Source organism: Notamacropus eugenii, chromosome 5 (genome assembly GCF_028372415.1).
Source record: "Notamacropus eugenii isolate mMacEug1 chromosome 5, mMacEug1.pri_v2, whole genome shotgun sequence".
Classification (NCBI taxonomy): domain Eukaryota; kingdom Metazoa; phylum Chordata; class Mammalia; order Diprotodontia; family Macropodidae; genus Notamacropus; species Notamacropus eugenii.
Genome location: NC_092876.1, coordinates 411,230,140 through 411,251,825, shown reverse-complemented (window position 1 = coordinate 411,251,825; position 21,686 = coordinate 411,230,140). Strand labels below are relative to the sequence as shown.

Below are 21,686 nucleotides of genomic sequence, written 5' to 3'. Positions count from 1 at the left end.
TGATGTGATGATAAAAATATGATTTAAGCATGCGAAGGGATTGTAACAGAAGATGTGAAAAGGAGGAAGCAGAAAATGGTAAATTACATCACAGGAAGAAGTACAAAATTATAGTAGAGGGAAAGGGGAGGGAGAAGAGCATTGTTTGAGAGGTACTCTAATCTGATTTGGTTCAAGGAGGGGACACTAAACTTAAGTATATAATTGTAATTAGCTCTATAGGCAGTAGGAGGGGAAGGGGGAAGAAAGGGGAGGGGAAGCTAAAAGGGAGGGAAGAAGTAGTAAGGGTAAAGGGGAGTAAAAGGGAGGAGCACTAAAAGAAGAAAGGGAAGACTGGGGTAGATGGTGGTGAAAAGTGAAAACTATTAAGAAGGGGAAGAGAGACGGGAGAACTAAAAGCACAAATGGTGGGAAAGAGAATGAAGGGAAATACACAGATTGTAATCAAAACTGTGAATGTGAATGGAATCAACTCTCCCATAAAATGGAGATGGATAGCAGAATAGATTAAAAAAGTCATAATCCAACAATATGTTTTTTACAAGAAACACATTTGAAATGGGGGGATATACACAGGGTAAAGGTAAAAGGTTGGAGCAGAACATATTGTGCTTCAGAGGATGTAAGAAAAGCAGGGGTAGCAATCCTAATCTCAGACAAAGCAAAAGCAGAAATAGATCTAATCAAAAGAGATAAGGAAGGAAACTATATCCTGCTAAAAGGCACCACAGACAATGAAGTAATGTCATTACTAAACATGTGTGCTCCAAGTGGTATAGCATCCAAATTCTTAGAGGAGAGGTTGGGGGAGCTGAAGGAAGAAATAGACAGCAAAACTATACTAGGTGGGGACCTCAACCTCCTCCTCTCTGAACTTGATAAATCTAATCTCAAAATAAACAAGAAAGAGGTTAAGGAGGTAAATAAAACTCTGGATAAGGTAGATACGACAGCTCTCTAGAGAAAACTGAATGGGAATAGAAAGGAATATACCTTTTCTCAGCTAGTACATGGCACATATACAAAAACTGACCATGTTCTAGGGCATAAAAACCTCACAATCCAGTGCAGAAAAGCAGAGATAGTGAATGCATTCTTCTGAGACCATAATGTAATAAAAAATATATGTAATAAAAGGCCATGGAAAGATAAACCAAAAATTAATTGGAAACTAAATAATCTAATCCTAAAGAAGGAGTGGGTTAAACAACAAATCACAGAAACAATCAACAACTTCATTCAAGAGAATGACAACAGTGAGACAAACTATCAAATCTTATGGGATAGTGTAAAAGCAGTTCTTAGGGGAAATTTTATATCTTTGAATGACTACATGAATAAAATAGAGAAAGAGGAGATCAATGACTTGGGCATGCAGCTGAAAAACCTAGAAAAATAACAAATTGAAAATCTCCAAGTAAATACCAAACTAGCAATACTGAAAACCAAAGGAGAGACTAATAAAATTGAAATTAAATAAAATTATTGAACTAATAAATAAAACTAATAGTTGATTTTATGAAGAAACTAACAAAATTGATAAACCTTTGGTCAATTTGATTTAAAAAAGAAAGAAGAAAACCACTAATATCAAAAACGAAAGGGGTGAACTCACCTCCAATGAGGAGGAAATTTAAACAGTAATTAGAAATTACTCTGCCCAACTTTATGCCCATAAATTTAACAATCTAAATGAGATGGATGAGTATTTTAAAAAATACAAATTGCCAGATTAACAAAAGAGGAAGTTAAATACTTAAACAACCCCATCTCAGGAAAAGAAATTGAACAAGACATCAATGAACTCCCTAGGAAAAAATCTCCAGGGCCAGATGGATTTACAAGTGAATTCTATCAAACACTTAAAGAACAGTTAATTCTAATACTATATAGACTATTTTTGAAAATTGGGGAAGAAAGAGTCCTCCCAAGTTCTTTTTATGATACAAATATGGTTTTGATACCTAAACCAGGAAGAGATAAAACAGAGAAAGAAAATTATAGACCAATTTCTCTAATGAATATGGATGCAAAAATTTTAAATAAGATTTTAGCAAAACGAATATAGCATCTTATCACGAGATAGGTAGGATTCATACCAGGAATGCATGGCTGGTTCAATACGAGAAAAACTATTAGCATTATTGATCATATCAACAACAAAACTGACAGAAACCACATGATTATCTCAATAGATGCAGAAAAAGCTTTTGACAAAACACAACACCCATTCCTATTAAAAACGCTGGAGGACAAAGGGAACATTCCATAAAATAATAAGCATTATCTACCTAAAACCTTCAGCAAGCATTATATGCAATGGAGATAAGCTAGATGCATTTCCAGTAAGATCAGGGGTGAAACAATGATGTCCATTATCACCACTATTATTCAGTATGGTACTAGAAATGTTAGCTGTAGCAATTAGACAAGAGAAAGAAATTGATGGTATTAAAACAGGCAAAGAAGAAACTAAGTTATCACTCTTTGCAAATGATACGATGATAAACTTAGAGAATCCCAGAGATTCAAGTAAAAACTCACTTGAAATAATAAACAACTTTGGCAAATTTGCAGGTTACAAAATAAACCCACACAAATCTTCTGCATTCCTATATATTAGTAACAAAGTCCAACAGCAAGAGATAGAAAGAAAAATCTCATTTAAAGCTAAGGTAGATGCTATAAAATATTTGGGAGTTTACCTGCCAAAACAAACCCAGGGACTATATGAACACAATTACAAAACACTTTTTGCAGAAATAAAGTCAGACCTACGTAAGTAGAAATGCTTGCTCATGGGTAGGCCAAGCCAATATAATAAAAATGACAATTCTACCTAAATTAATTTACTTACTTAGTGCCATTCTAATTAAACTATCAGACAATTATTTTCTATAGCTAGATAAAATAATATCAAAATTCATCTGGAAGAACAAAAAGTCCAGAATATTAAAGGGACTAATGAAAAGAAATGCTAGGGAAGTTGGCCTAGTGCTACCAGATCTCAAATTATATTGTAAAGCAGCAATTACCAAAACCACTTGCTGTTGGCTAAGAAGCAGAAGGGTAGACAAATGGAATAGGCTAGGTACTCAAGACACAGTAGGCAATGAATATAGCAATCTACTGTTTGATAAACCCAAGGACCCCTGCTTTTGGGATAAGAACTCACTGTTTGATAAATATTGCTGGGAAAACTGGATAAAAGTGTGGCAGCAGCACCTAGGCACAGACCAATGCTTGACACCATACACAAGAATAAAGTCCAAATGGGTACATGATCTAGGTATAAAGATTGATATCATGGACAAATTGGTGGAGCAAGGAATAGTGTGTTTATCAGATTTATGGAGAAGGGAAGAAATTTTGACTAAAGAAGAGATAGAAAGCATTATGAAGTGCAAGATGGATAATTTTGATTACATTAAACTGAAAAGGTTTTGCACAATCAAACCCAATACAACCAAAATTCGGAGGGATGTAGGATGTTGGGAATTTTTACAGCTAATCCTGGGGATAAAGGCCTCATTTCTAGAATATATAGAGAATTGAGTCAAATGTACAAAAATACAAGTCATTCCCCAATTGATAAATGGTCAAAGGATATGAACAGGCAATTTTCAGAGGAAGAAATTAAAGATATCTATAGTCATATGAAAAAATGCTCTAAATCATTATTGATTAGAGAGATGCAAATCAAAACAACTCTAAGGTACCACATCACACCTATCAGATTGGCAAACATGACAGAACAGGAAGATGATAAATGATGGAGAGGATGTGGGAGAGTTGGAACACTAATACACTGCTGCTGGAGCTGTGAGCTGATCCAACCATTCTGGAGAGCAATTTGGAACTATGCCCAAAAGGCTAAAAAATGTGCATATCCTTTGACTCAGCAATATCTCTCCTAGGACGGTATCCCCAAGAGATCGTAAAAATGGGAAAGGCTCCCATATGTACAAAAATATTTCTAGCAGCACTCTTTGTGGTGGCCAAAAACTGGAAATCAAGGGGATGCCCATCAACTGGGCAATGGATGAATAAATTATTGTATATGAATGTAATGGAATACTATTGTGCTATAAGACATGATGCACAGGAAGATTTCAGAGAGACCTGGCAAGACTTATATGATCTGATGCTGACAGAAAGGAGCAGAACCAGGAGAACTTTGTGTACAGCAATGACCACAGTGTGCAAGAGTTTTTTCTGGTAGATTTGGAATTTCACTGCAATGCAAGGACTTAAAAAAAAATTCCCAATGGTCTTCTAAGGCAAAATGCCCCCCGCATCCAGAGAAAGAACTATGGTAGTCAATTGCAGAATGCAGCAGATCAATTTTTTGTGTGTGTATTATGTTTTGGTTTGTTACATGATTTCTCCCATTCATTTTAGTTCTTCTACACAGCATGACTATAGCGAAAATGTATTTAATAAGAATGTATATGTAGATCCTATATAGAATTGTATGCCATCTTGGGGAGGGAGGGGGAGTTGTGGGATAGGTAGGGGGAAAAGAATCTAATTTATACGGTAGTGATTGTAGAAAACTAAAAATAAATAAAATTAATAAAATAAAAAAAAGAAAATAAGTATTTTAAGCAAACATTAAAATATATCAAAATAGTAAAGTTATATGCTAACCTCCTGGACACTGTCTCTTCTCTGGATTTTTGTGACAATTCTTTCTTGATTGTTCTTTCAATTTGCTCCTTCTCAGTCCCCTCTGTTGGTCTATCATACTTATCCTCTAGATCACTCTCCCTAACTAAATGCTTCCCACAGTTCTGTCAAAGGGCCTCTTCTCCCTCTTCATAATCATTAGCTTTCATGAGTTTCACTAACATCTCTATGAAAATGACTCCCAGATTTATATGTCTAGTCTTAATCTCTCCCTTGAGTTTCAGTCCCATATCACGAATTGCCTAATGGACATTTAAAACAGAATGCTCTGTAAGTATTTTAAATTGAAAATATACAAAACTGAACACAGTATTTTTTGCCCTAAATCTTCCTTGCTTCTATACTTCCCTTCTTCAGTCAAAGGTACCACCAATCCTTCTAGTACCCCAGGTTTGTAATCTTCATGAAACCTTGAACTCTTCACTCTGTTCCACCTCACATAGCAGAACAAATCTTGTAGTTTCTATCTTCATAATACCAACTGTATCTGATCCCTTTTCTCTAACTACTTACCACCTTGGTTTTGGCCCTCATCACCTTTATAACTATATGACTCTGTGGCTCTCCTCAATCATCTTTAGTGGCTTTCTCTTATCTCTGGGAAATTATGAAATCCTCTATTTGGCTTTTAAAGCCTTAAACTACCTGGCATCAGGATATTGTTTCAACCCCAATTATGTTACCATCCCCATGATACTCTGTGATCTGGCTGTTCCACAGGCCTGGGATGTAATCTCTCCTTACCTCCCATTCACAGAGTCTCTCTCTTCCTTTGAGATGAAGCTCAAGGGATGGAAAGAATTTGGAACTCAAAACTTTAAAAAAAAGTTAAATAATAAAAATGGAAATATATATATATATGGATATGTGTGTGTTTATTTTTTTATTTAAAAGATGAAGCTCTTCTGAAAAAAGTCCTTCCTATTTCTCCCACCTACTACTGACCTCCCTCTTAATTACTTTACATTTAACTATGTATGCTTTAATGTACTTTTTTTGCCCATTAGAATGTTAACTCATTTGAAGTGGTGCTTTATTCTTTGTACTTGTATCCTTCCACATCTAACACAGCACCTGGCAAATAACAGATGCTTAAAAATATTAGTTGACTGATTCACTGATAAAAGGAGAAGTGGCACAGTAAAATGAACACAGGGCTGGCCCTGGAGTCAGGAAGACCTGGATTAAAGTCTTGCCTCTTCCCCATACTAGGTGTTTAGAAGATCTCAGTGCTCTGGGCAACTAAAAGTTAGACAAGTGACTAGTCAGTATCAATGGAGAAAATCTTCAAGGGGTCCCTCCCCCACTGCCCCAGACACTCCAAAAATGAAGTAAACAAGGAAAATACATAAGGAGTAAATTTAGAGGGCTAATTTTCATTTATCAGTCATACTTGATCTGAACTAAGGTACATTCCTAATATAAAAAGGCAACTTACAGTCACTTGACAAAATACCCTATTTTTTTCTTCATCTTAAGACTAAATTTCATTACGAAATTTTTGAAACAGTTTAACAAGCAACTGTTCTAGCATTCAACTTCTTTCCCCAAAGATATAAATTACCTCATATTCTTCCATGTTTACTTCTTCTGGTTTTATCATTTCAAGTTTAGCTTGAGCAATTTTCATTATGTTTCGACACCTTAAAAAAAAAAAAGAAATTTGTTCCTAAATTGATACCAACACCAACAAGAACCAAGACCTATGTCCCTGATAGTACAGAAGGCAGTGTTGTCATTAACTCTAAATCACTACTATGGAATGAATTGCACAAAAACTTATCCAAAACATATTTAGTACAAAGCTATGCTTTTAGGTCAAAGTTAGGTAATGGCATAAAAGAATAAAGCTGGTAAACAAACAACTCTAAATTTATTATACAATTTCAATATTTGTTCATTAATTATATATTCTAATGAAATTAAATTATGTGTTCTAAGTTATATATTTTAGCTACAGACTTCTAATAATACACTGTAATAGAAGCAAATTAGTTTAATCACATGAATGGCTATAGTAGATCTCAATACAGATACTATAAATTATTCAATGTCAAAGAATCTGATTTAGAAAGGACGTCAGAGGCCAGTTGTTTGCTCCACAGCATACCTGATGACAGCCAACCTTTCCTTCAAGCACTAATTCTAATTTATTATCCATACCTATCAGAACTAAAGTGACACTCCTATGAAGAAAATACCCTTCTCAGTGAAAGGAGCCCACTTCCTTTTAAGGTAGATCATAGTTTTAGGGATGAAAGTCAACTCAGAGACCATGTAGTTTAATATCTTTATTTTGGAGACAATAAAACTGAGGCACAAGTTAAGTGACTTGCCCAAAGACATTCAAGTATTGTGACTCAGTTGTAAATGACCTATATCACATAGTCACTGAATGAAGTTGCAGAAGCAATCAAATATCAGAGCCAGGATTTAAATTCAAGTTCTGACTTTGAATCCTATGCTCCTTTCCCTATAGAACACTATTTCTGCTCTCTATTCATTAAGTACTGAAGTACTGAGAAGAGATTTATTTCAAGTAGCAAAACAAAAGAAGTTAGAAACCTCAGAAATAATAAGTAATATGAAGTTTTCCCTCTGGTCTTGCAGTACAAATATTCTCTTCATACACCCACCCCACCCCAAACAAAAATCTAGTCTGAATGACTTCAGATGAAGATTCTAAAAGATCTGGGGCACTATTCAGATTTTACATTAATTTGCTTTCCTTTTCAACCTCAAATATTCTTTTTTTTGTCATCTCAGCAGACTCATTTTAATGCTGAAATAGAGATATCAAGTTTTGAAGGACAAAACTTAGGCTTTTAGGGTTAGGATTTGTAGGAAATATTCATTCAATCAATGAATAAAGTATTTATTAATCTTCTTGGCCTATTACAGGTCAGAAAGAAACAGCACATACAAGTAATAAAAATAAACAAAATAATAAAAATATAAACACAAAATAAGTGTTTTAGGAATTGGAAAGGAAAGGAAAGGAAGGGAATTGCCGTGGAAAAGAGGGAACACAAAATACCCCATGTGGGAGGTGGCATTCAAGGCCAAGATGGGATGCCAAGAAGTGGAGCTGTATATGTACACACACACACACACACACACACACACACACACACACACACACACACACACACACACTCTCCCTCTAACTACCCTAATACTGAAAAAGGTCTCGAGTTATAAATAACATCTTTCCATGTGGGAATGTAAACTGTTCAACTTTAATGAGTTCCTTAAGGCTTCTCTTTCCTGTTTACCTTTTCATGTTTCTCTTGATTCTTGTATTTGAGAGTCAAATTTTCTATTCAGCTCTGCTCTTTTCAACAAGAATTCTTAGAAATCCTCTATTTCATTGAAAATCCATTTTTTTCCCCTGAAGCACTATACTCAGTTTTATTGGGTAGGTGATTCTTGGTTTTAATCCTATCTCATTTGACCTCTGGAATATCACATTCCAAGCCCTTTCATCCCTTAGTGTAGAATCTGCTAAATCCTGTGTTATCCTGATTGTATTTCCATAATACCTGAACTGTTTCTTTTTGACTGCTTGCAATATTTTCTTCTTGACTTGAGAACTCTGGAATTTGGCTACAATATTCCTAGGAGTTTTCTTTTTGGAATCTATTTCAGGAGGTGATCAGTGAATTCTTTCTATTTTGCCCTCTGGTTCTAGAGTATCAGGGCAGTTTTCCCAGATAATTTCTTGGAAGATGATATCCAGGCTCTTTTTCTGATTGTGGTTTTCAAGTAGATCAATAATTTTTATATAATCTCTCCTGGATCTATCTTCAAGGTCAGTCATTTTTCCAATGAGATATTTCACATTGTCTTCTATTTTTTCATTCTTTTGGTTTTGTTTTATAATTTCTTGATTTCCCATAAAGTCATTGCTTCCATCTGCTCCATTCTAATTTTTAAAGAACTATTTTCTTCAGTGAGCTTTTGAACCTCCTTTCCCATTTGGCCAATTCTGTTTTTTAAAGCATTCTTCTCCTCACTGACTTTTTGGACCTCTTTTGTCATTTGGGTTTAAAGGTATTATTTTCTTCAACATTTTTTTGTGTCTCCTTTGGCAAGCTGTTGACTCACTTTTCATCATTTTCTTGCATTGCTGTCATTTCTCTTCCCAATTTTTCCTCCACCTGTCTTTCTTGATTTTCAAAATTCTTTTTGAGCTCTTCAATGGCCCGAGCCCATTGCATATTTTTTTTTTTTGGGGAGGCTTTGGATGCAGAAGCCTTTACCTTACTATCTTCCTCTAATGGTATGCTTTATTCTTCCTCATCAAAAAGGATTGGAGAAAATAACTTTTCAGCAAGAAAGTAACCTTCTACAGTCTTATTTTTTCCCCCTTTTGGGGCATTTTCCCAGCTAGTTACTTGACTTTTGAGTACTTTGTCAAGTAGAGGGTATGCTACCCTAGGCTTCAGAGGTTTTGTGCAGCTGTTGCTGAGATATCTCTAGCATCCTCTAAGTTCTCAGTTCCTCCAAGGTGGGAACTATGAGTAGGGTTTCCTCACCATAACTGCCTCCAGCTCCACCACACCACAGTGAGGCTCCTCCTCACCCCAGGATGGCCACTCAGGACTGAGATCTAGATCAGCTGTTTGATTCCCCCAGGGTCTTTAGGTTGAGAGCTCCAAAAGTGGAAACTGCTGCTGCAGTGGCTACAGATGCACTGGAGCCGGGGTTGGGGCCAGACAGTTCTCCCCTCTCACCCAGGAGAAAGCTTTCTTACTGACCTTTGAAGCTGTCTTTGGCATTTGTGGGTTAAGAATCCAGGAACTGCAGCTGCAACCCAAGATTACGCACCCTGAAGCCTGTTCCAGTCTTGTCTGAGCCCATGCCCCATGGAAGGCTGAGCTGTGCTCCATGCCCAGTGTGACAGACCTTTCTTCTCAGCCTTCCAGGCTGTCTTAGGCTGGAAATCTGTTTCACTCTATTATTTTGCGACTTCTGCTGCTCTAGAATGTGTTTAGAGTCATTTTTTCAGGTATTTTATGGGCTATGGGAGGTCCATCCTTCCACTCCTCCATCTTGGCTCTGACCTTATTTGCTCATTTTAAAAGAGGCATATTAAGTTGATCAATCCATTCTTTTTCTATTTTGTTCATATATGTTTATAAAGATATGAATTTCTCCCCAAGAACTGTTTTAGTTTCATCCCAGAAATTCTGATCGATTGCTTCATAATTATCATTTTCTTTTACATACTTATTAAGTGGTTCTATATTTTGTTCTTTGACCTATTCATTAGTTAGCATTTCACAGTTAAGTTTACATTTGTGTCTGTATCTTTGTTTGTAGTCCCTGAAATAATTTCTATTTTTTATTGCATTATGGTCTATAAAGGATGTATTAACATTTTCTTTCTTTTTACATTTATTTGTAATATCTCTTGACTCCAGTACTTGGTTAATTTTTGTAAGTTTCAAGTGGTGCTGAGAAACATGCATCTTCCCTTGCTGTTCCATTTAGAAGACATCATCAGTCTTTCAAGTCTATTTTCTCTGTCCATTGGTTCACTTCCATATTTCCTTTTTATCTTTATGTTATACTTATTCAAAACTGAGAGAGGGATACTTAAATCTCTGTTGTGTCACTGTCTGTCTTCTAGTAGTTCAGATAACGTATCCTTCATGACTTGGATGCTACAGCATTTGGAGTATATAAGTTTATTATTGATATTGGTTTGTTGTCTATGATTCCTTTCAAAATAATAGTTTCCTTGTTTATCCTTTTTTTTAATTTTTTTGAATGTTTGTTTTTGCTTTGTCAGATAGCATGCTATAACTTCTGCTTCTTTGGATTCAGTTGATGCACAGTAAATATTTTTCATCCTCTAAGTTTTATTTTATGCATTTTTTTAAACTGTGTTTTGTAAGCAACAGATTGTAAGATTTTGCTTTCTTATTCAATCTGTCACTCTTTTTGTTTTATTGGCTTGTTTAATCTATTCACATTTAAAGTCAAGATTTAGGTCTATATTTTCCACCATCTGTTTCTAATATGATTTTTCTAGTTATAACCCCCCCTTACTTCTGCTGTAAACACAGAATAATGTTTTTTCAGTAACTTTACTTTAGTCTTTTTTTTTTCAATGTGGCTCCACTGCCACTGACTTTCTTCTTTCACTCATCCTGATCCCCTCCATTTGTTTGTTACCCAGTTTTCTTAGATATTTTATTTGATGCTTTTTCTCTCTTGCTTTTCACAGGCTATTCTCCACCTCCCCACCCCCACTCTTATTCCTCTAAGTTAGTCAAGGAGATACTCCTTTCCTTTTCTTCATTTTAACTAGTCCAGTTCAATAGGGGTTTTTTTTGAGTTTAATTTTTTGTGTCCCTTTCCAGGAAGGATTTCTCTCACTCCCTTTATTATTATTTCCCTCTTTCTAGCTAGTCTATATTCTCTCAGTTTCTGATCTATGACCTCTATAATTATCTGGTTTCTCTCCTGATTTCTTCATACAAAATTTCTAAGGTATTCATTCTAGGATCTTTCCTTTAGGCACCATCTGTCACTCTCTTTTAATAATAATAGCTAACATTTATTTAGTGTACGCTATGTACCGTGCACTACTTTGTGCTAACTGCTTTACAAATATTATCTCATTTGACCTTCACAAAAACTCAGGGAAATAAGTGCTATTATTATCCCTGTTTTACAAATGAGGAAACCAAAGGCAAACAGAGGTTAAATAATTTACCTAGGGTTACATGGCCAGTAAGTGTCTGAGGTCAAATTTGAAATCAGGTCTTCCTTATTTCCTGGCAGCTAGTTGACCTGGCCTAGAATCAGAAATACTCATCTACCTAAGTTCAAATCTGGTCTTAGACACTAGTGGGTCACTTTATTCTGTTTGCCCCAGTTCCTTATCTATAAAATGAGCTGGGAAAAGAAACAGCAAGTCCCACCAGTATCTCTGCCATGAAAACCCCAATGGGGTCATGAAGAGTTGGACATGAATGAAAAACAACTTCCTGACTTCAGACCCAGGGCTCTATGCATTATATACCCCCTAGCTGCCCTATGTGCCTTTCCCCACTGTGCCTCAATCCTAGAACAAAGCCAATTATTGCAGGTTGATAGAGAGGGCCCCCTTCCTCACCATGTCCCTGAATGTGTAGCTTAACACCATGTGATATATAAAAAGTTTGAAAGACATAGTTTCTGGGTAATTACTCATCTTATTAATAAAGCTAGCATATAATTAATAAAAGGATGGCCATTTGTCTGTCTCTCAGACCAAAGATCCCTTATAGAACCCACTCAATGCTTATGTGCTCTTGGAAGAGTGGGTATTCCTGAGGGTGGAAATCAACTCTGGTTAACAATTAATGAATGAATATCATAATGAGATGTGGACCTATTTTAATAGGGTAGATGCCTCTGATCACTCAGTCTTGGTCAAAGAGATTTATCTATATTCATATCACTCATCTGACAGAAGGGAGAATCTATAATTTCCCAGACCAATCAGGGTAAAATACATTGGGCTTCCCCACCTAGATGGAGTCCGAACAAGATTTAAGAGAGAGTTAATCTAATCTTATTATCAGCAATCTCTTTCAGATGCTGGCTTGGCCTAGTAGAGAATAAGGTTTCAGAAAGGGATAAATTCTGTGTCTCTCCAATATTAATAATTAATTATTTAATGGTCATTTTTCTCTACTAACCTAAATGCTCTTCTGCTTACCATTTTCCCATTGGCCTCAAAATCTCTTCCCTTTGTCTACGCCCTCTTATTCCCCTAGATGCCAGTTGTCCCCAAGGGGCTTCAACTTCCCCTGCTCTGATGTAGGATGAGTACACTCAAATCATCCAGGCCACACTCAGTACAAGTCTCCTGTCATAGAAAATCTCTCTTCACCTATATGTGTAATTCATCATTGGAAATCCCTCCTACCATCAGCCTCCTTCCTTTGTCCATCCTATCTATCCTCCTCCTCAACAAGTTGTGTAGGCTCTTCTCTTTCTGAGATCACACAGTTCACTTTCCTCTCATTGCTAGCACTTGATTTGATCCTGACACATCACACACTCCTTTCTGTTCTCCTGCTCCCTTCTTTCTTGCTCATGTATCCTCCCAGGCTGTAATGCAGTCCCATGAGCAACAACAACATTGATTCAACTGTGAGCGGGTCACCAGGGTCTGTTCATAATGTCCTTTATCCACTTCTTCTCTGTTACTTTAATAAATTTACTTGGATGCCTATTGGCTGTGTGACCCTGGGTAAATTATTTAACCTCTGTTTGCCTTTGGTTTCCTCAGCTGTAAAATACTGATAATACCTATTTCCCTGCGTTTTGTGAAGATCAAATGAGATAATATTTATAAAGTACTTAGCACATAGTAGTACCTAGCACATAGTAATCATTAAATTTAAAAGTTACTTATATTTTTATTATTATTACAAGACAGTGACAGAGGGGACCTATAGGACAAAGTCTAGAATGGATTGGAAACTATTTGGGGAAATCATTGAAGTAAATACTTCTATAGCAGATTTCTGCCTTTATCTGTCTCTTTGTATACATTTAGAAAGAAGTCTCTAACTGGTTTGTTGCTACTGTTGTCCTTGCCTGCTGCATTTGTTCACCCCCCCTTGCATTTATATTGCTTGAGGTATCTGAGAAGCAAAAACCTCTTTGGTTCTGGTGCTCCTTATTGAACATTTATCTTTTTTCCTGTAAGGTAAGCTTCAGATTTCCTGAGTAGGTCACTCTGGGCTGCATCCTGAGCTCCAATGATCAGCTGAACAAATTATTCCACTTCTTCCTTTGTTTTCTAGTAGGTGCAAAACAGTCTTGCATTTTTTTCAATTTCCTTTCATTTGTATTTGACAGGTTTTCTCTTGATCATTTGCAGAACTTATTTTTGAACTGAATTATTAAATTTAACCCCCTCTCCTCACTATGTCTCTTGGAATTTGCAGCATGGAGTTTCCTCCCCAACCCCACAACCCCATCTCTGGAAGGTGATATGTGAATTCTTTCTACTGGAATTTAATTTTCTATTTTCAGAGGTTCAGATTAGTTTTTTTCTATTATTTCCTTCATTATGGTGTTATATTTTTGTTGTTGTTGTTCTGTTGTGTTCTTGGGAGAAATCTGTGATTCTTAGGTTCTCTCTACCCCTTCTGTTTGAGATCAGTGTGCTTTACTTACATACTTAGCAGATTTTCTTTAATATTATTTATTGCTTCTCTTCTAGATTATTCTTCACTTCTATGTATTTGCAGTCTCAATTTATTGTTCTCTCTTTTGTTTCTTTGGTAAGCTTGCCTTTGAAGATCCCATTTTTTTCTATTTGCTCATTATTTTTGCCATGTAGGTCATGATGTTCTCACAATTCTCATTTCTCTTTTGAGTGGCTCAGGAATAAAGTATTGTAGTTCCAGATTCCATCTAAATACTCTGTCTCATCAACTGTTAGATAATTTTCCTTAATTTTGCAGCACTTATTCAGATGCCTGAACTTTTTTACTACATCTGGAAGCTATATTTCCTTCTCTTGTTAGTTTTCCTCGATTTATCTGTGTATGTTCAAAGTCTTTGAGTTGTCTTCATCCTGAAATATTTAGTAATTTCAGTCTATTTTTCCCTATTGCTCACTTTTTTACTCCTTACCCTCTGATTATGGATTTCTTTGGGGGGTGAAACTCAAAGTTTCCCCGTCTCCTCCCAAGCTAGGCAATTCACTGTTCATCAGCCTAGGTCTCCACCCTAAGCGACTTTTGGGTGAAGAGAACTGCCTCTAGATGGATGCTGTGCTCTCTTCCTCAGTCTTAGTAGACTGCTCACAGCTCACACCTCCTGCCCCCCATATGCATGGAGTTTTGTCCCCATGTGCTCTCCTGATCCCTCTTTATTGTTTAATTCTTTGGTCTGGCACCAGCAATTCAGAGCTTTGGAGCACTGGTGATAGAGCTCTGTCCTTCCTGGCACCAATCATGCTGGTGTTACATTGTTATGGTTCTAGTAGGCTTTTGCCTACTAAATGACTGCAGCTGTGCTGGCTTTCTATAGCAACCAGAGCCAATATTTGCAGTCTGGAGCTGGGGTCTATAAAGCACTAGAAAGAGGCAGGGGTGGGGGGGGAATCAGGTTGTAGGGGGAGGTATTTCACTGTAAGTATGTGTTGTATTCCTTGGGTCTACTAATACAGCCTTGTTGCAGTAGCATGGGTGTGGTGCTGGGTAAGTTCAAGGCCAGTGAATATCAATGCATTTTTTTTTAAACTTTCTTTTGAATTCTGCGTCATAAGCCATAAAGAAAGCTGAAAATGCTTTATCTATGACACATGATTTCTGTTTTGAGAGGTTTGAGAGGTTTTAAGGATCATAGAAAATGCCTAGTCCTCCATCTTGTTGGCCACATGATCCAGAAGTAAATACTCTCTTTAAAAATAGAGATATCGTGTGTCCTTATATCCTATCATGAGCATGCCTGTTTTTCTAAATATTTCACAGAACACTGACAGTGGATCAATAATCCCATTCCCCAGGTCATTTGGTATGCTGGGATGCAGTTCTTCTGGACCAGGTAACAAATTGATCAGGGGTAACCAGTTGTTTTCTATGTCCCTATGTATCTTGGGACATATCTCCTTAGTAATACATTTTTTTTATTGTTGTTTTACCCTTTCATTCATGACAGAAAAAACAAGTTTCTGCTTCTTCTCTTTCATTCATTATCATTAACCTATCCCTTACCCTCTAAGTGGATGGTCCTATCCCTATTTGAACCTTTCTTTTTCTCAGTGTTTGGGGTAGTGAGGGGAGGATCCAGATGCACGATTTCATTAGCATATGGAAACTTCCTCAGTTGATGTTGACTAGCAACTTGTTTGCAACTACTTAAAGTCTTAGATAATTGATAGGAACACTAAAATATTTAAACTTTTCCATGGCCACAAGGCATGCAACAGAGGTTAAATAACCACTTTGCCACATTCTCATCTAGGCAAAAACCAAACAAAAATTTTGGGTTTTTTGTGTTTAGCATTGTTACCAGCTGTAGCCCATTCTGAGATTTTCCTAATAGCATTTTTATAGGATTTTGGCATGCTTTTGTATTCATCCAAAATTACTTGCCCTTGATTCTGCTGGCATATACCTTTTAAAAATATAAGTTCATCAATGAGCTTTCTGTTATAAAATGAGATTTCGTTTTCCTGACCAAAATAGTGGGTACTTGGATAGAAGACAGATCTAGCTTGTGAAGACTATATTTGGTCGAATACTTGTTACCCAGATCAAGCAGAATTTAAGCTGAAAAAGAGGCATAAAAATGCCTAGATAAAAAACTTTTTAACCAAATATAATGGATGCTATCACACATGAGGGGGAAAGGAAATATTACAGAGGAGATGTATAATATTCCCAATAAACTGATTGGCAAGTGTGTGTAATTACAATGTTAGAGTGTTATCCGAGTAACTTAGCAGTTAAGCCACTTGCCTAGGTTAACACAAAAAGTATGTGTCAGAGCTAGATTTTAACTCAGGTCAACTCCAAGGTCAGCTCACTAACCACTGCATGGACCATTCTGTCTCTCAAGAATCTTAAGAATGTTATGTTAAAATTTATAAATGTAAAGGAAGAAGGCCATAATATAAAGATATAAGATAAAGTGAGGAACAGAAAACATTGTGGGAACATACCAGATGGAGAACACAAAAATGATTTTAAAAATATGACATAGTTGTAATGAGTGACTTCAGGGACAGCTAATTTGCAGAAAGTAACTATAAAATTCTACAATCACCCCAGTGGCTTCTCCATTGGCTAAAGAAAGAAGCTTAGAAGAAAGCTCAAAACAACAGACACAGAAGCTTCCTCACCCTTGACAGAGTAAGAACAGCAGCAACTGAACAAAACTATCATTCTTGCTAGTAGGGAGTCTGAATATTAATTAGCCACCATTTTCATAGAAGTCTTCCTTCCCTTCAGTAGCATGAATCAACACTAGTCCCTAGGTCCAGGTTTCTTGGTCCCTTTCTCCAATTCCTAGTGTGGCTAGACCCAGATAAAAATTCTCTAAAGAGCAATTAAATTTTAGTGGCTTGAGAGAGGGTGCCCTATTTTCTGCTAGGGCTCCAGCAGGGCATCTAACTCTATCCAGAAATCCAGTATAGTACTCTTTTTTATCCACCCCTTGGTTTTGCAAAATTAGTCTCTCCTTTCAATAAAGACATCTTGTTTTACTGCCTTGTTGTGAGCTCCATGTTTCCTTGTACTGGGCACAACGTCCAAATTCTGCATTTCAGAGAATTCCCAAATTAAAGCAATAAGAACTGCTACTCTGGATTTAATTCTGACCAATAATAAATAAATGTTTCATGAAGTAGAAGTAAAAGAAGTATGTTTTCCTAGATTCACTAAGAGAAGAACGTTGTAATGTCCAAACATATACTAGAAATTTTACAAACGCAGATTTAAATTAGTTCAGGAAAAAGAATGAAACCATTTCATGGTCAAAGACTCTAAAAAAGGGTGACAGTTCAATAAGAATTGTTGTTGCTGTCATTCAGTTGTGTATAACTCTTCATGACCCTGTAGAACATAATTTCCATGGTATTTTCTTGGCAAAGATAATGGAGTGACTTGCCATTACCTTTTCCAGTAGATTAAGGCAAACAGAAATTAAGTAACTTTACCAGGATCACAAAGATAGTAAGTGTCTGAGGTCAACTTTGAACTCAGGCCTTTCTGACTCCTGGTCCAATATTCTATCCCCTGAGTCACTTAGCAGTCCCTCAATAAAAATTAGAGGCTTTCAAAAACCAAATTCTGATGATATAATAGTGAATGATCCTGACAAAGAAGTGAGATTCATTTTGGGAGACCAATGTGACTCAAAAGGATGTACTAGTTTTTAAAATATTAAAAATGAAAATAGGTACACAACCAAGGAGAAGAAAGGTAGCATGAAGGCAAGTACCCAGAATAAAGCTTTAAAAAATTCTATGGACAACCAAAATAGACTGAGTATAATATTCAGGGCAAAACGAAGTATGTGGGAGGGACAGGCCTGTATAGAATGGAATAGAATAGTGTTGAGATATCATGGAGAAAGTGATATTTAACTGTTTTCATCTTTCTTGTCCAAGAGAATGATTTTCAGAACTGAAAGAATCAAACAAAAAATTAAGGAGAATTTGGTATTAAAAGGTATATAAAGGTATAACAAGAGAATATCTAGTTACTCTAAAATATAAAGACTTTCAGGTCTTAGAAACCTAAAATAATTCATAGACAGGATTCCTTAAGCACCATCAATGATCTCTGAGGTATCATGGAGAATGAAAGAGGTGCCAAAGACTGAAAGATAAGGAAATGTTATTTTGAATTTCACTAGGGCCAATAACAGATATCTCTCATTTTACAGATGAAGTAGCAGATGCAGAGAAGTGACTTGTCCAAGTTCAGATAACTAACAATGTAGCATGGCTATGTGTAAGGGGCGCTGACTGCCACACCATCTGGGAGGCCACACTGATGGACATCAGGTAAACTGAGCCCGGAGCAGGGAAAGGTGAATAATACGTTGTTTGGCTAAATAAGGATCTAGGTAATTTTTTTTTTTAATTTAATCTTCCCTCCATCCCAAAAAGGATATGTAAAACAGAACACAAAAGAACATCACATATAAAACCATTGATTTATTTTATACAATTTGTTTTCTCAAAAAGTATATAATAAATCCTCTTGCTATTTTCATAACTGACTTGCTTATTTGTGTTGCCTTTTGAAGTTCAATATTCCTCTGTGAACTTTAAAAAATATTTTAGTTACCCCTTACTTTTTCTCTTTCTCCCTCTTTTTGGTATTACCACTGCTTAACTGGGTAAACTTTACCTAAACTATTTTTATTTTTTTAATCTCCTAAACTATTCACTTTCCTTTTGAATCTTTCCCCCAAGAACTTTTATTTCATATTTTATCTCTTCCTTAATTTTTTTCTAGGTATTCATGTGGTCCCTTTAGAAAATCTATTTTTTTTTCTTTAAGTGCTTGCAATTATCAGAGTTACTTGTTTCTTCTTTTGGGGTATTTGCAGTAATTTTTTTTTTTTAACTTTGTCAGTATCTTCTTTGGTTTTCTCATCTCCCCAGCTTTAGTTTCTGAATTGGGGCTTTATGCCAGGGGCAGGCTCTTCTCCCTGCTGTGCTGTTAGGTAGGGTGGGTGATTCGGTTTGGTGTTGACCTAAGATACTTAGGTTCATGTGCTGACTGCTTCCCAGGATTATGCCCCCTTGAATCTTTTAGGTACACAGATCTCTTTCACCTCTCATAGCCCTCTATCTCTAACATGTTAGGCATCTCTAAGTCCCTGGGCATGAAGTGTCCCAAAGCTAAGTAAGACTCCTTGCTGTTTTAATAAAGTTCACGTTGTCAATTTTTGATGCCCACAGGGTTTTCTTGGTGGAGCCCTTTTCTCTTAATGGCTTAAACCATAGATCCTTTCAAGGCCATAAGTTTATCTGGGTGGTCTTTGGTCCTAATGGCTTTGCTGTGGCATCCGTTTTCCTATTGCTCATGGGCTTCTGAATGACATTTATGCAGTTTTGCAGTGGTAGCAGTCATTTCAATTTCTTATTGTAATTCTTGACATTTTTCAGTATGATGTGACTTTGACAAGTAAAGAATGAGTAAAGGCTTGAAGATTTAGAAATAGAACCCTAAATCTAAAAGATATTTAGTCTTACTAAACCCAAAGAGGTTCAACCCAAGGTTACACAGCTACTAAGTAGAAAAGACAGGATTTAAACCCAGATACTGATTCTCAACGTGGTACTCCGGTATACAATTATATTCAAGGGGCTTCTCTTTTCATAATGGCTGTCTCAGCAGAAATGTCACACAGCTGAGTAATACTAAACATGGGATAAAATATTTAGAATTAAAACTTCAAGTTCTTTTTTTCACATAAACTTTCATTCTGGTGGCATGATAAACTATATCTTATGAGGGTTGGTTGTAGGCACTGGGTACACTTAATATGCAGAAAAGATAGTTGTCTTCAGATATTTAAAGGGTCATCAGGTTGAAGAGGAACTGTATTAAGAACTGCTTTAATATTATGGCTCTAGAAAGAAAACCCAAAACTAATCAGTGAAAGTTACAAGGAGATAGATGTTAACTCAATATGAGGAGTTTCATGAAAATTAGACTTGTCTGAAAATGGAATGGGTTGCCTGTATGGATAGTGAGCTCCTCATCATAGGTGTGGACAGGTTACAAGGTGAGGAAGAAATGTAAGCTGAAATTAGACCATTTGTAGGAGATATTGCCAAGAGAATTCGCCAATAGAAACTGGAATAGATAGCTACTAAAAGTCCTTTCTAACTATGAGATTCTATGAGAAATGGGTAAAATTTTTGGAAGACTAAACTAAAATTTCTTTTTATCCTCCAAATGTGGGTGACAATAATTTTTGTTTTCAGAAAATATGAATAAAGAGGTCTTTATTTATAAACAAAACAAATCCTCAATATCATTGATTATCAATTATTATTGATCCCCAACTTTATAAGAGTACCATGGTGAATAAGGCAGGTCAATTATAAAAGCATTTACAGTCCTTTTATTTGCTCAATTAAAAGTACCATAAACATACTGTACTGTACCGTATAGTGATGGCTCAAGTTTTCTATGTCTTCACACTCCTATCACAATTTTTTCATAAATCAGAGTTTCAAGACAACAAAAATATTTTATGACCACGATAAAATCCAACAATTCATATTTTTATAGTGATTTAAGGTTTACATATATTAACCTCTCAAAACAACCTTGTGGTAGAGGCTATTATTATCCCCATTTAGTAGATGAATAAACTGAGGGAGAAAGAATATAAGTGATTTGATGAAGGTCTCACAGAAAATAAGTACCTGAGGTAGAATTCAAACTCAGATTTACCTGCCTCCAAGTCCAGTTCTCTCACCACTTTGCTGCCTAGCTGCCTGATATGTGTATAAACTTTAGTAACTTAAAACAGCACTGAGACTTTTAGAGCACCCTACAGAAAGAGAACGAGGGCTATATATGTATGTGTGTGTGTGTGTGTATACATACACATATTAAATGTACACATCTACATATATATGTATATGCATGAATACACATATATGTAGATGTGTACATTTAGTGAAACTATCTACAGTCAATTCTTGATTACTCAGGAACTATTTTTCAGCATTCTGCCCATTCCTGCTTCCATCTGTTGTATACTTTTCCTTAATTCAGTGTCGGCATAATCACCTGAGGGTAGAAAGGAGTTGAGGGAAGATCTGAACATAAACTATATACTGTGTAAAGCTGAACTGGTATAATGAATTCCACAAAACTATAAGAATTATTTTCTTGTACTGGAATTTTATGTAAGATATTTGAATCATCTGAGGCATGAAAATACTTGTGTTACAATGAGATTTTTTTATAGTGGTATTTATTGTAACCAAATGATTGTATACTTCCCTTAAATCAATTTTAAAAGTGTGTAAGCAGGAAATATTGGAGACATTAAATAAATCAGGTCTTTGAATTGAGAACTGAATTTATCCATAAATAATTTTCCCTCATTATAATGGTTAATGAAAGTTGGGTTGAATTATTTAAAGTGATCATTTTAAAAGATGATTAGAAATGCCAACAGCCAATGAAACTTTTTGAAGATGACTTTAAAATATGCCAAATTAATAATAATATTAGAAATTCATAAAAAATTAATATTTTAATTTTTAAATTACCTTTCATCAAAACTCAAATTGCGATTTCCAAACTGTTCCAACAATGTCCTCTCAATTATTTTCTTTGGTGATTGGTTCTGGATAAAATAGACAACCGCATGGTGCAATCGATAGTCTGTTTCCGGTGGAGTGTCTTCTTGAGCCAGCTTTACCAATCTTGCATACTCCAATTTGATTGCCTAAAAAAGTGTAAAGGAAATGCCCATTAAAGTAGCTAAAA

General features: G+C 35.9%; 1 protein-coding gene across 8 annotated transcripts in view; it reads right to left on the bottom strand.

The window, feature by feature from the left end:
* USP25 (ubiquitin specific peptidase 25) overlaps positions 1-21,686 on the bottom strand; it is a 199,094-nt gene that overhangs the window by 20,043 nt on the left and 157,365 nt on the right. For all 8 annotated transcript variants that reach the window (XM_072614727.1, XM_072614730.1, XM_072614728.1 and 5 more), the window contains 2 exons: positions 21,467-21,645; positions 6,254-6,332 (listed from right to left, as the gene is read on the bottom strand). In XM_072614727.1, coding sequence (XP_072470828.1) covers positions 6,254-6,332; positions 21,467-21,645 — 258 coding nt within the window. The remainder of the gene's footprint in view (positions 1-6,253; positions 6,333-21,466; positions 21,646-21,686) is intronic.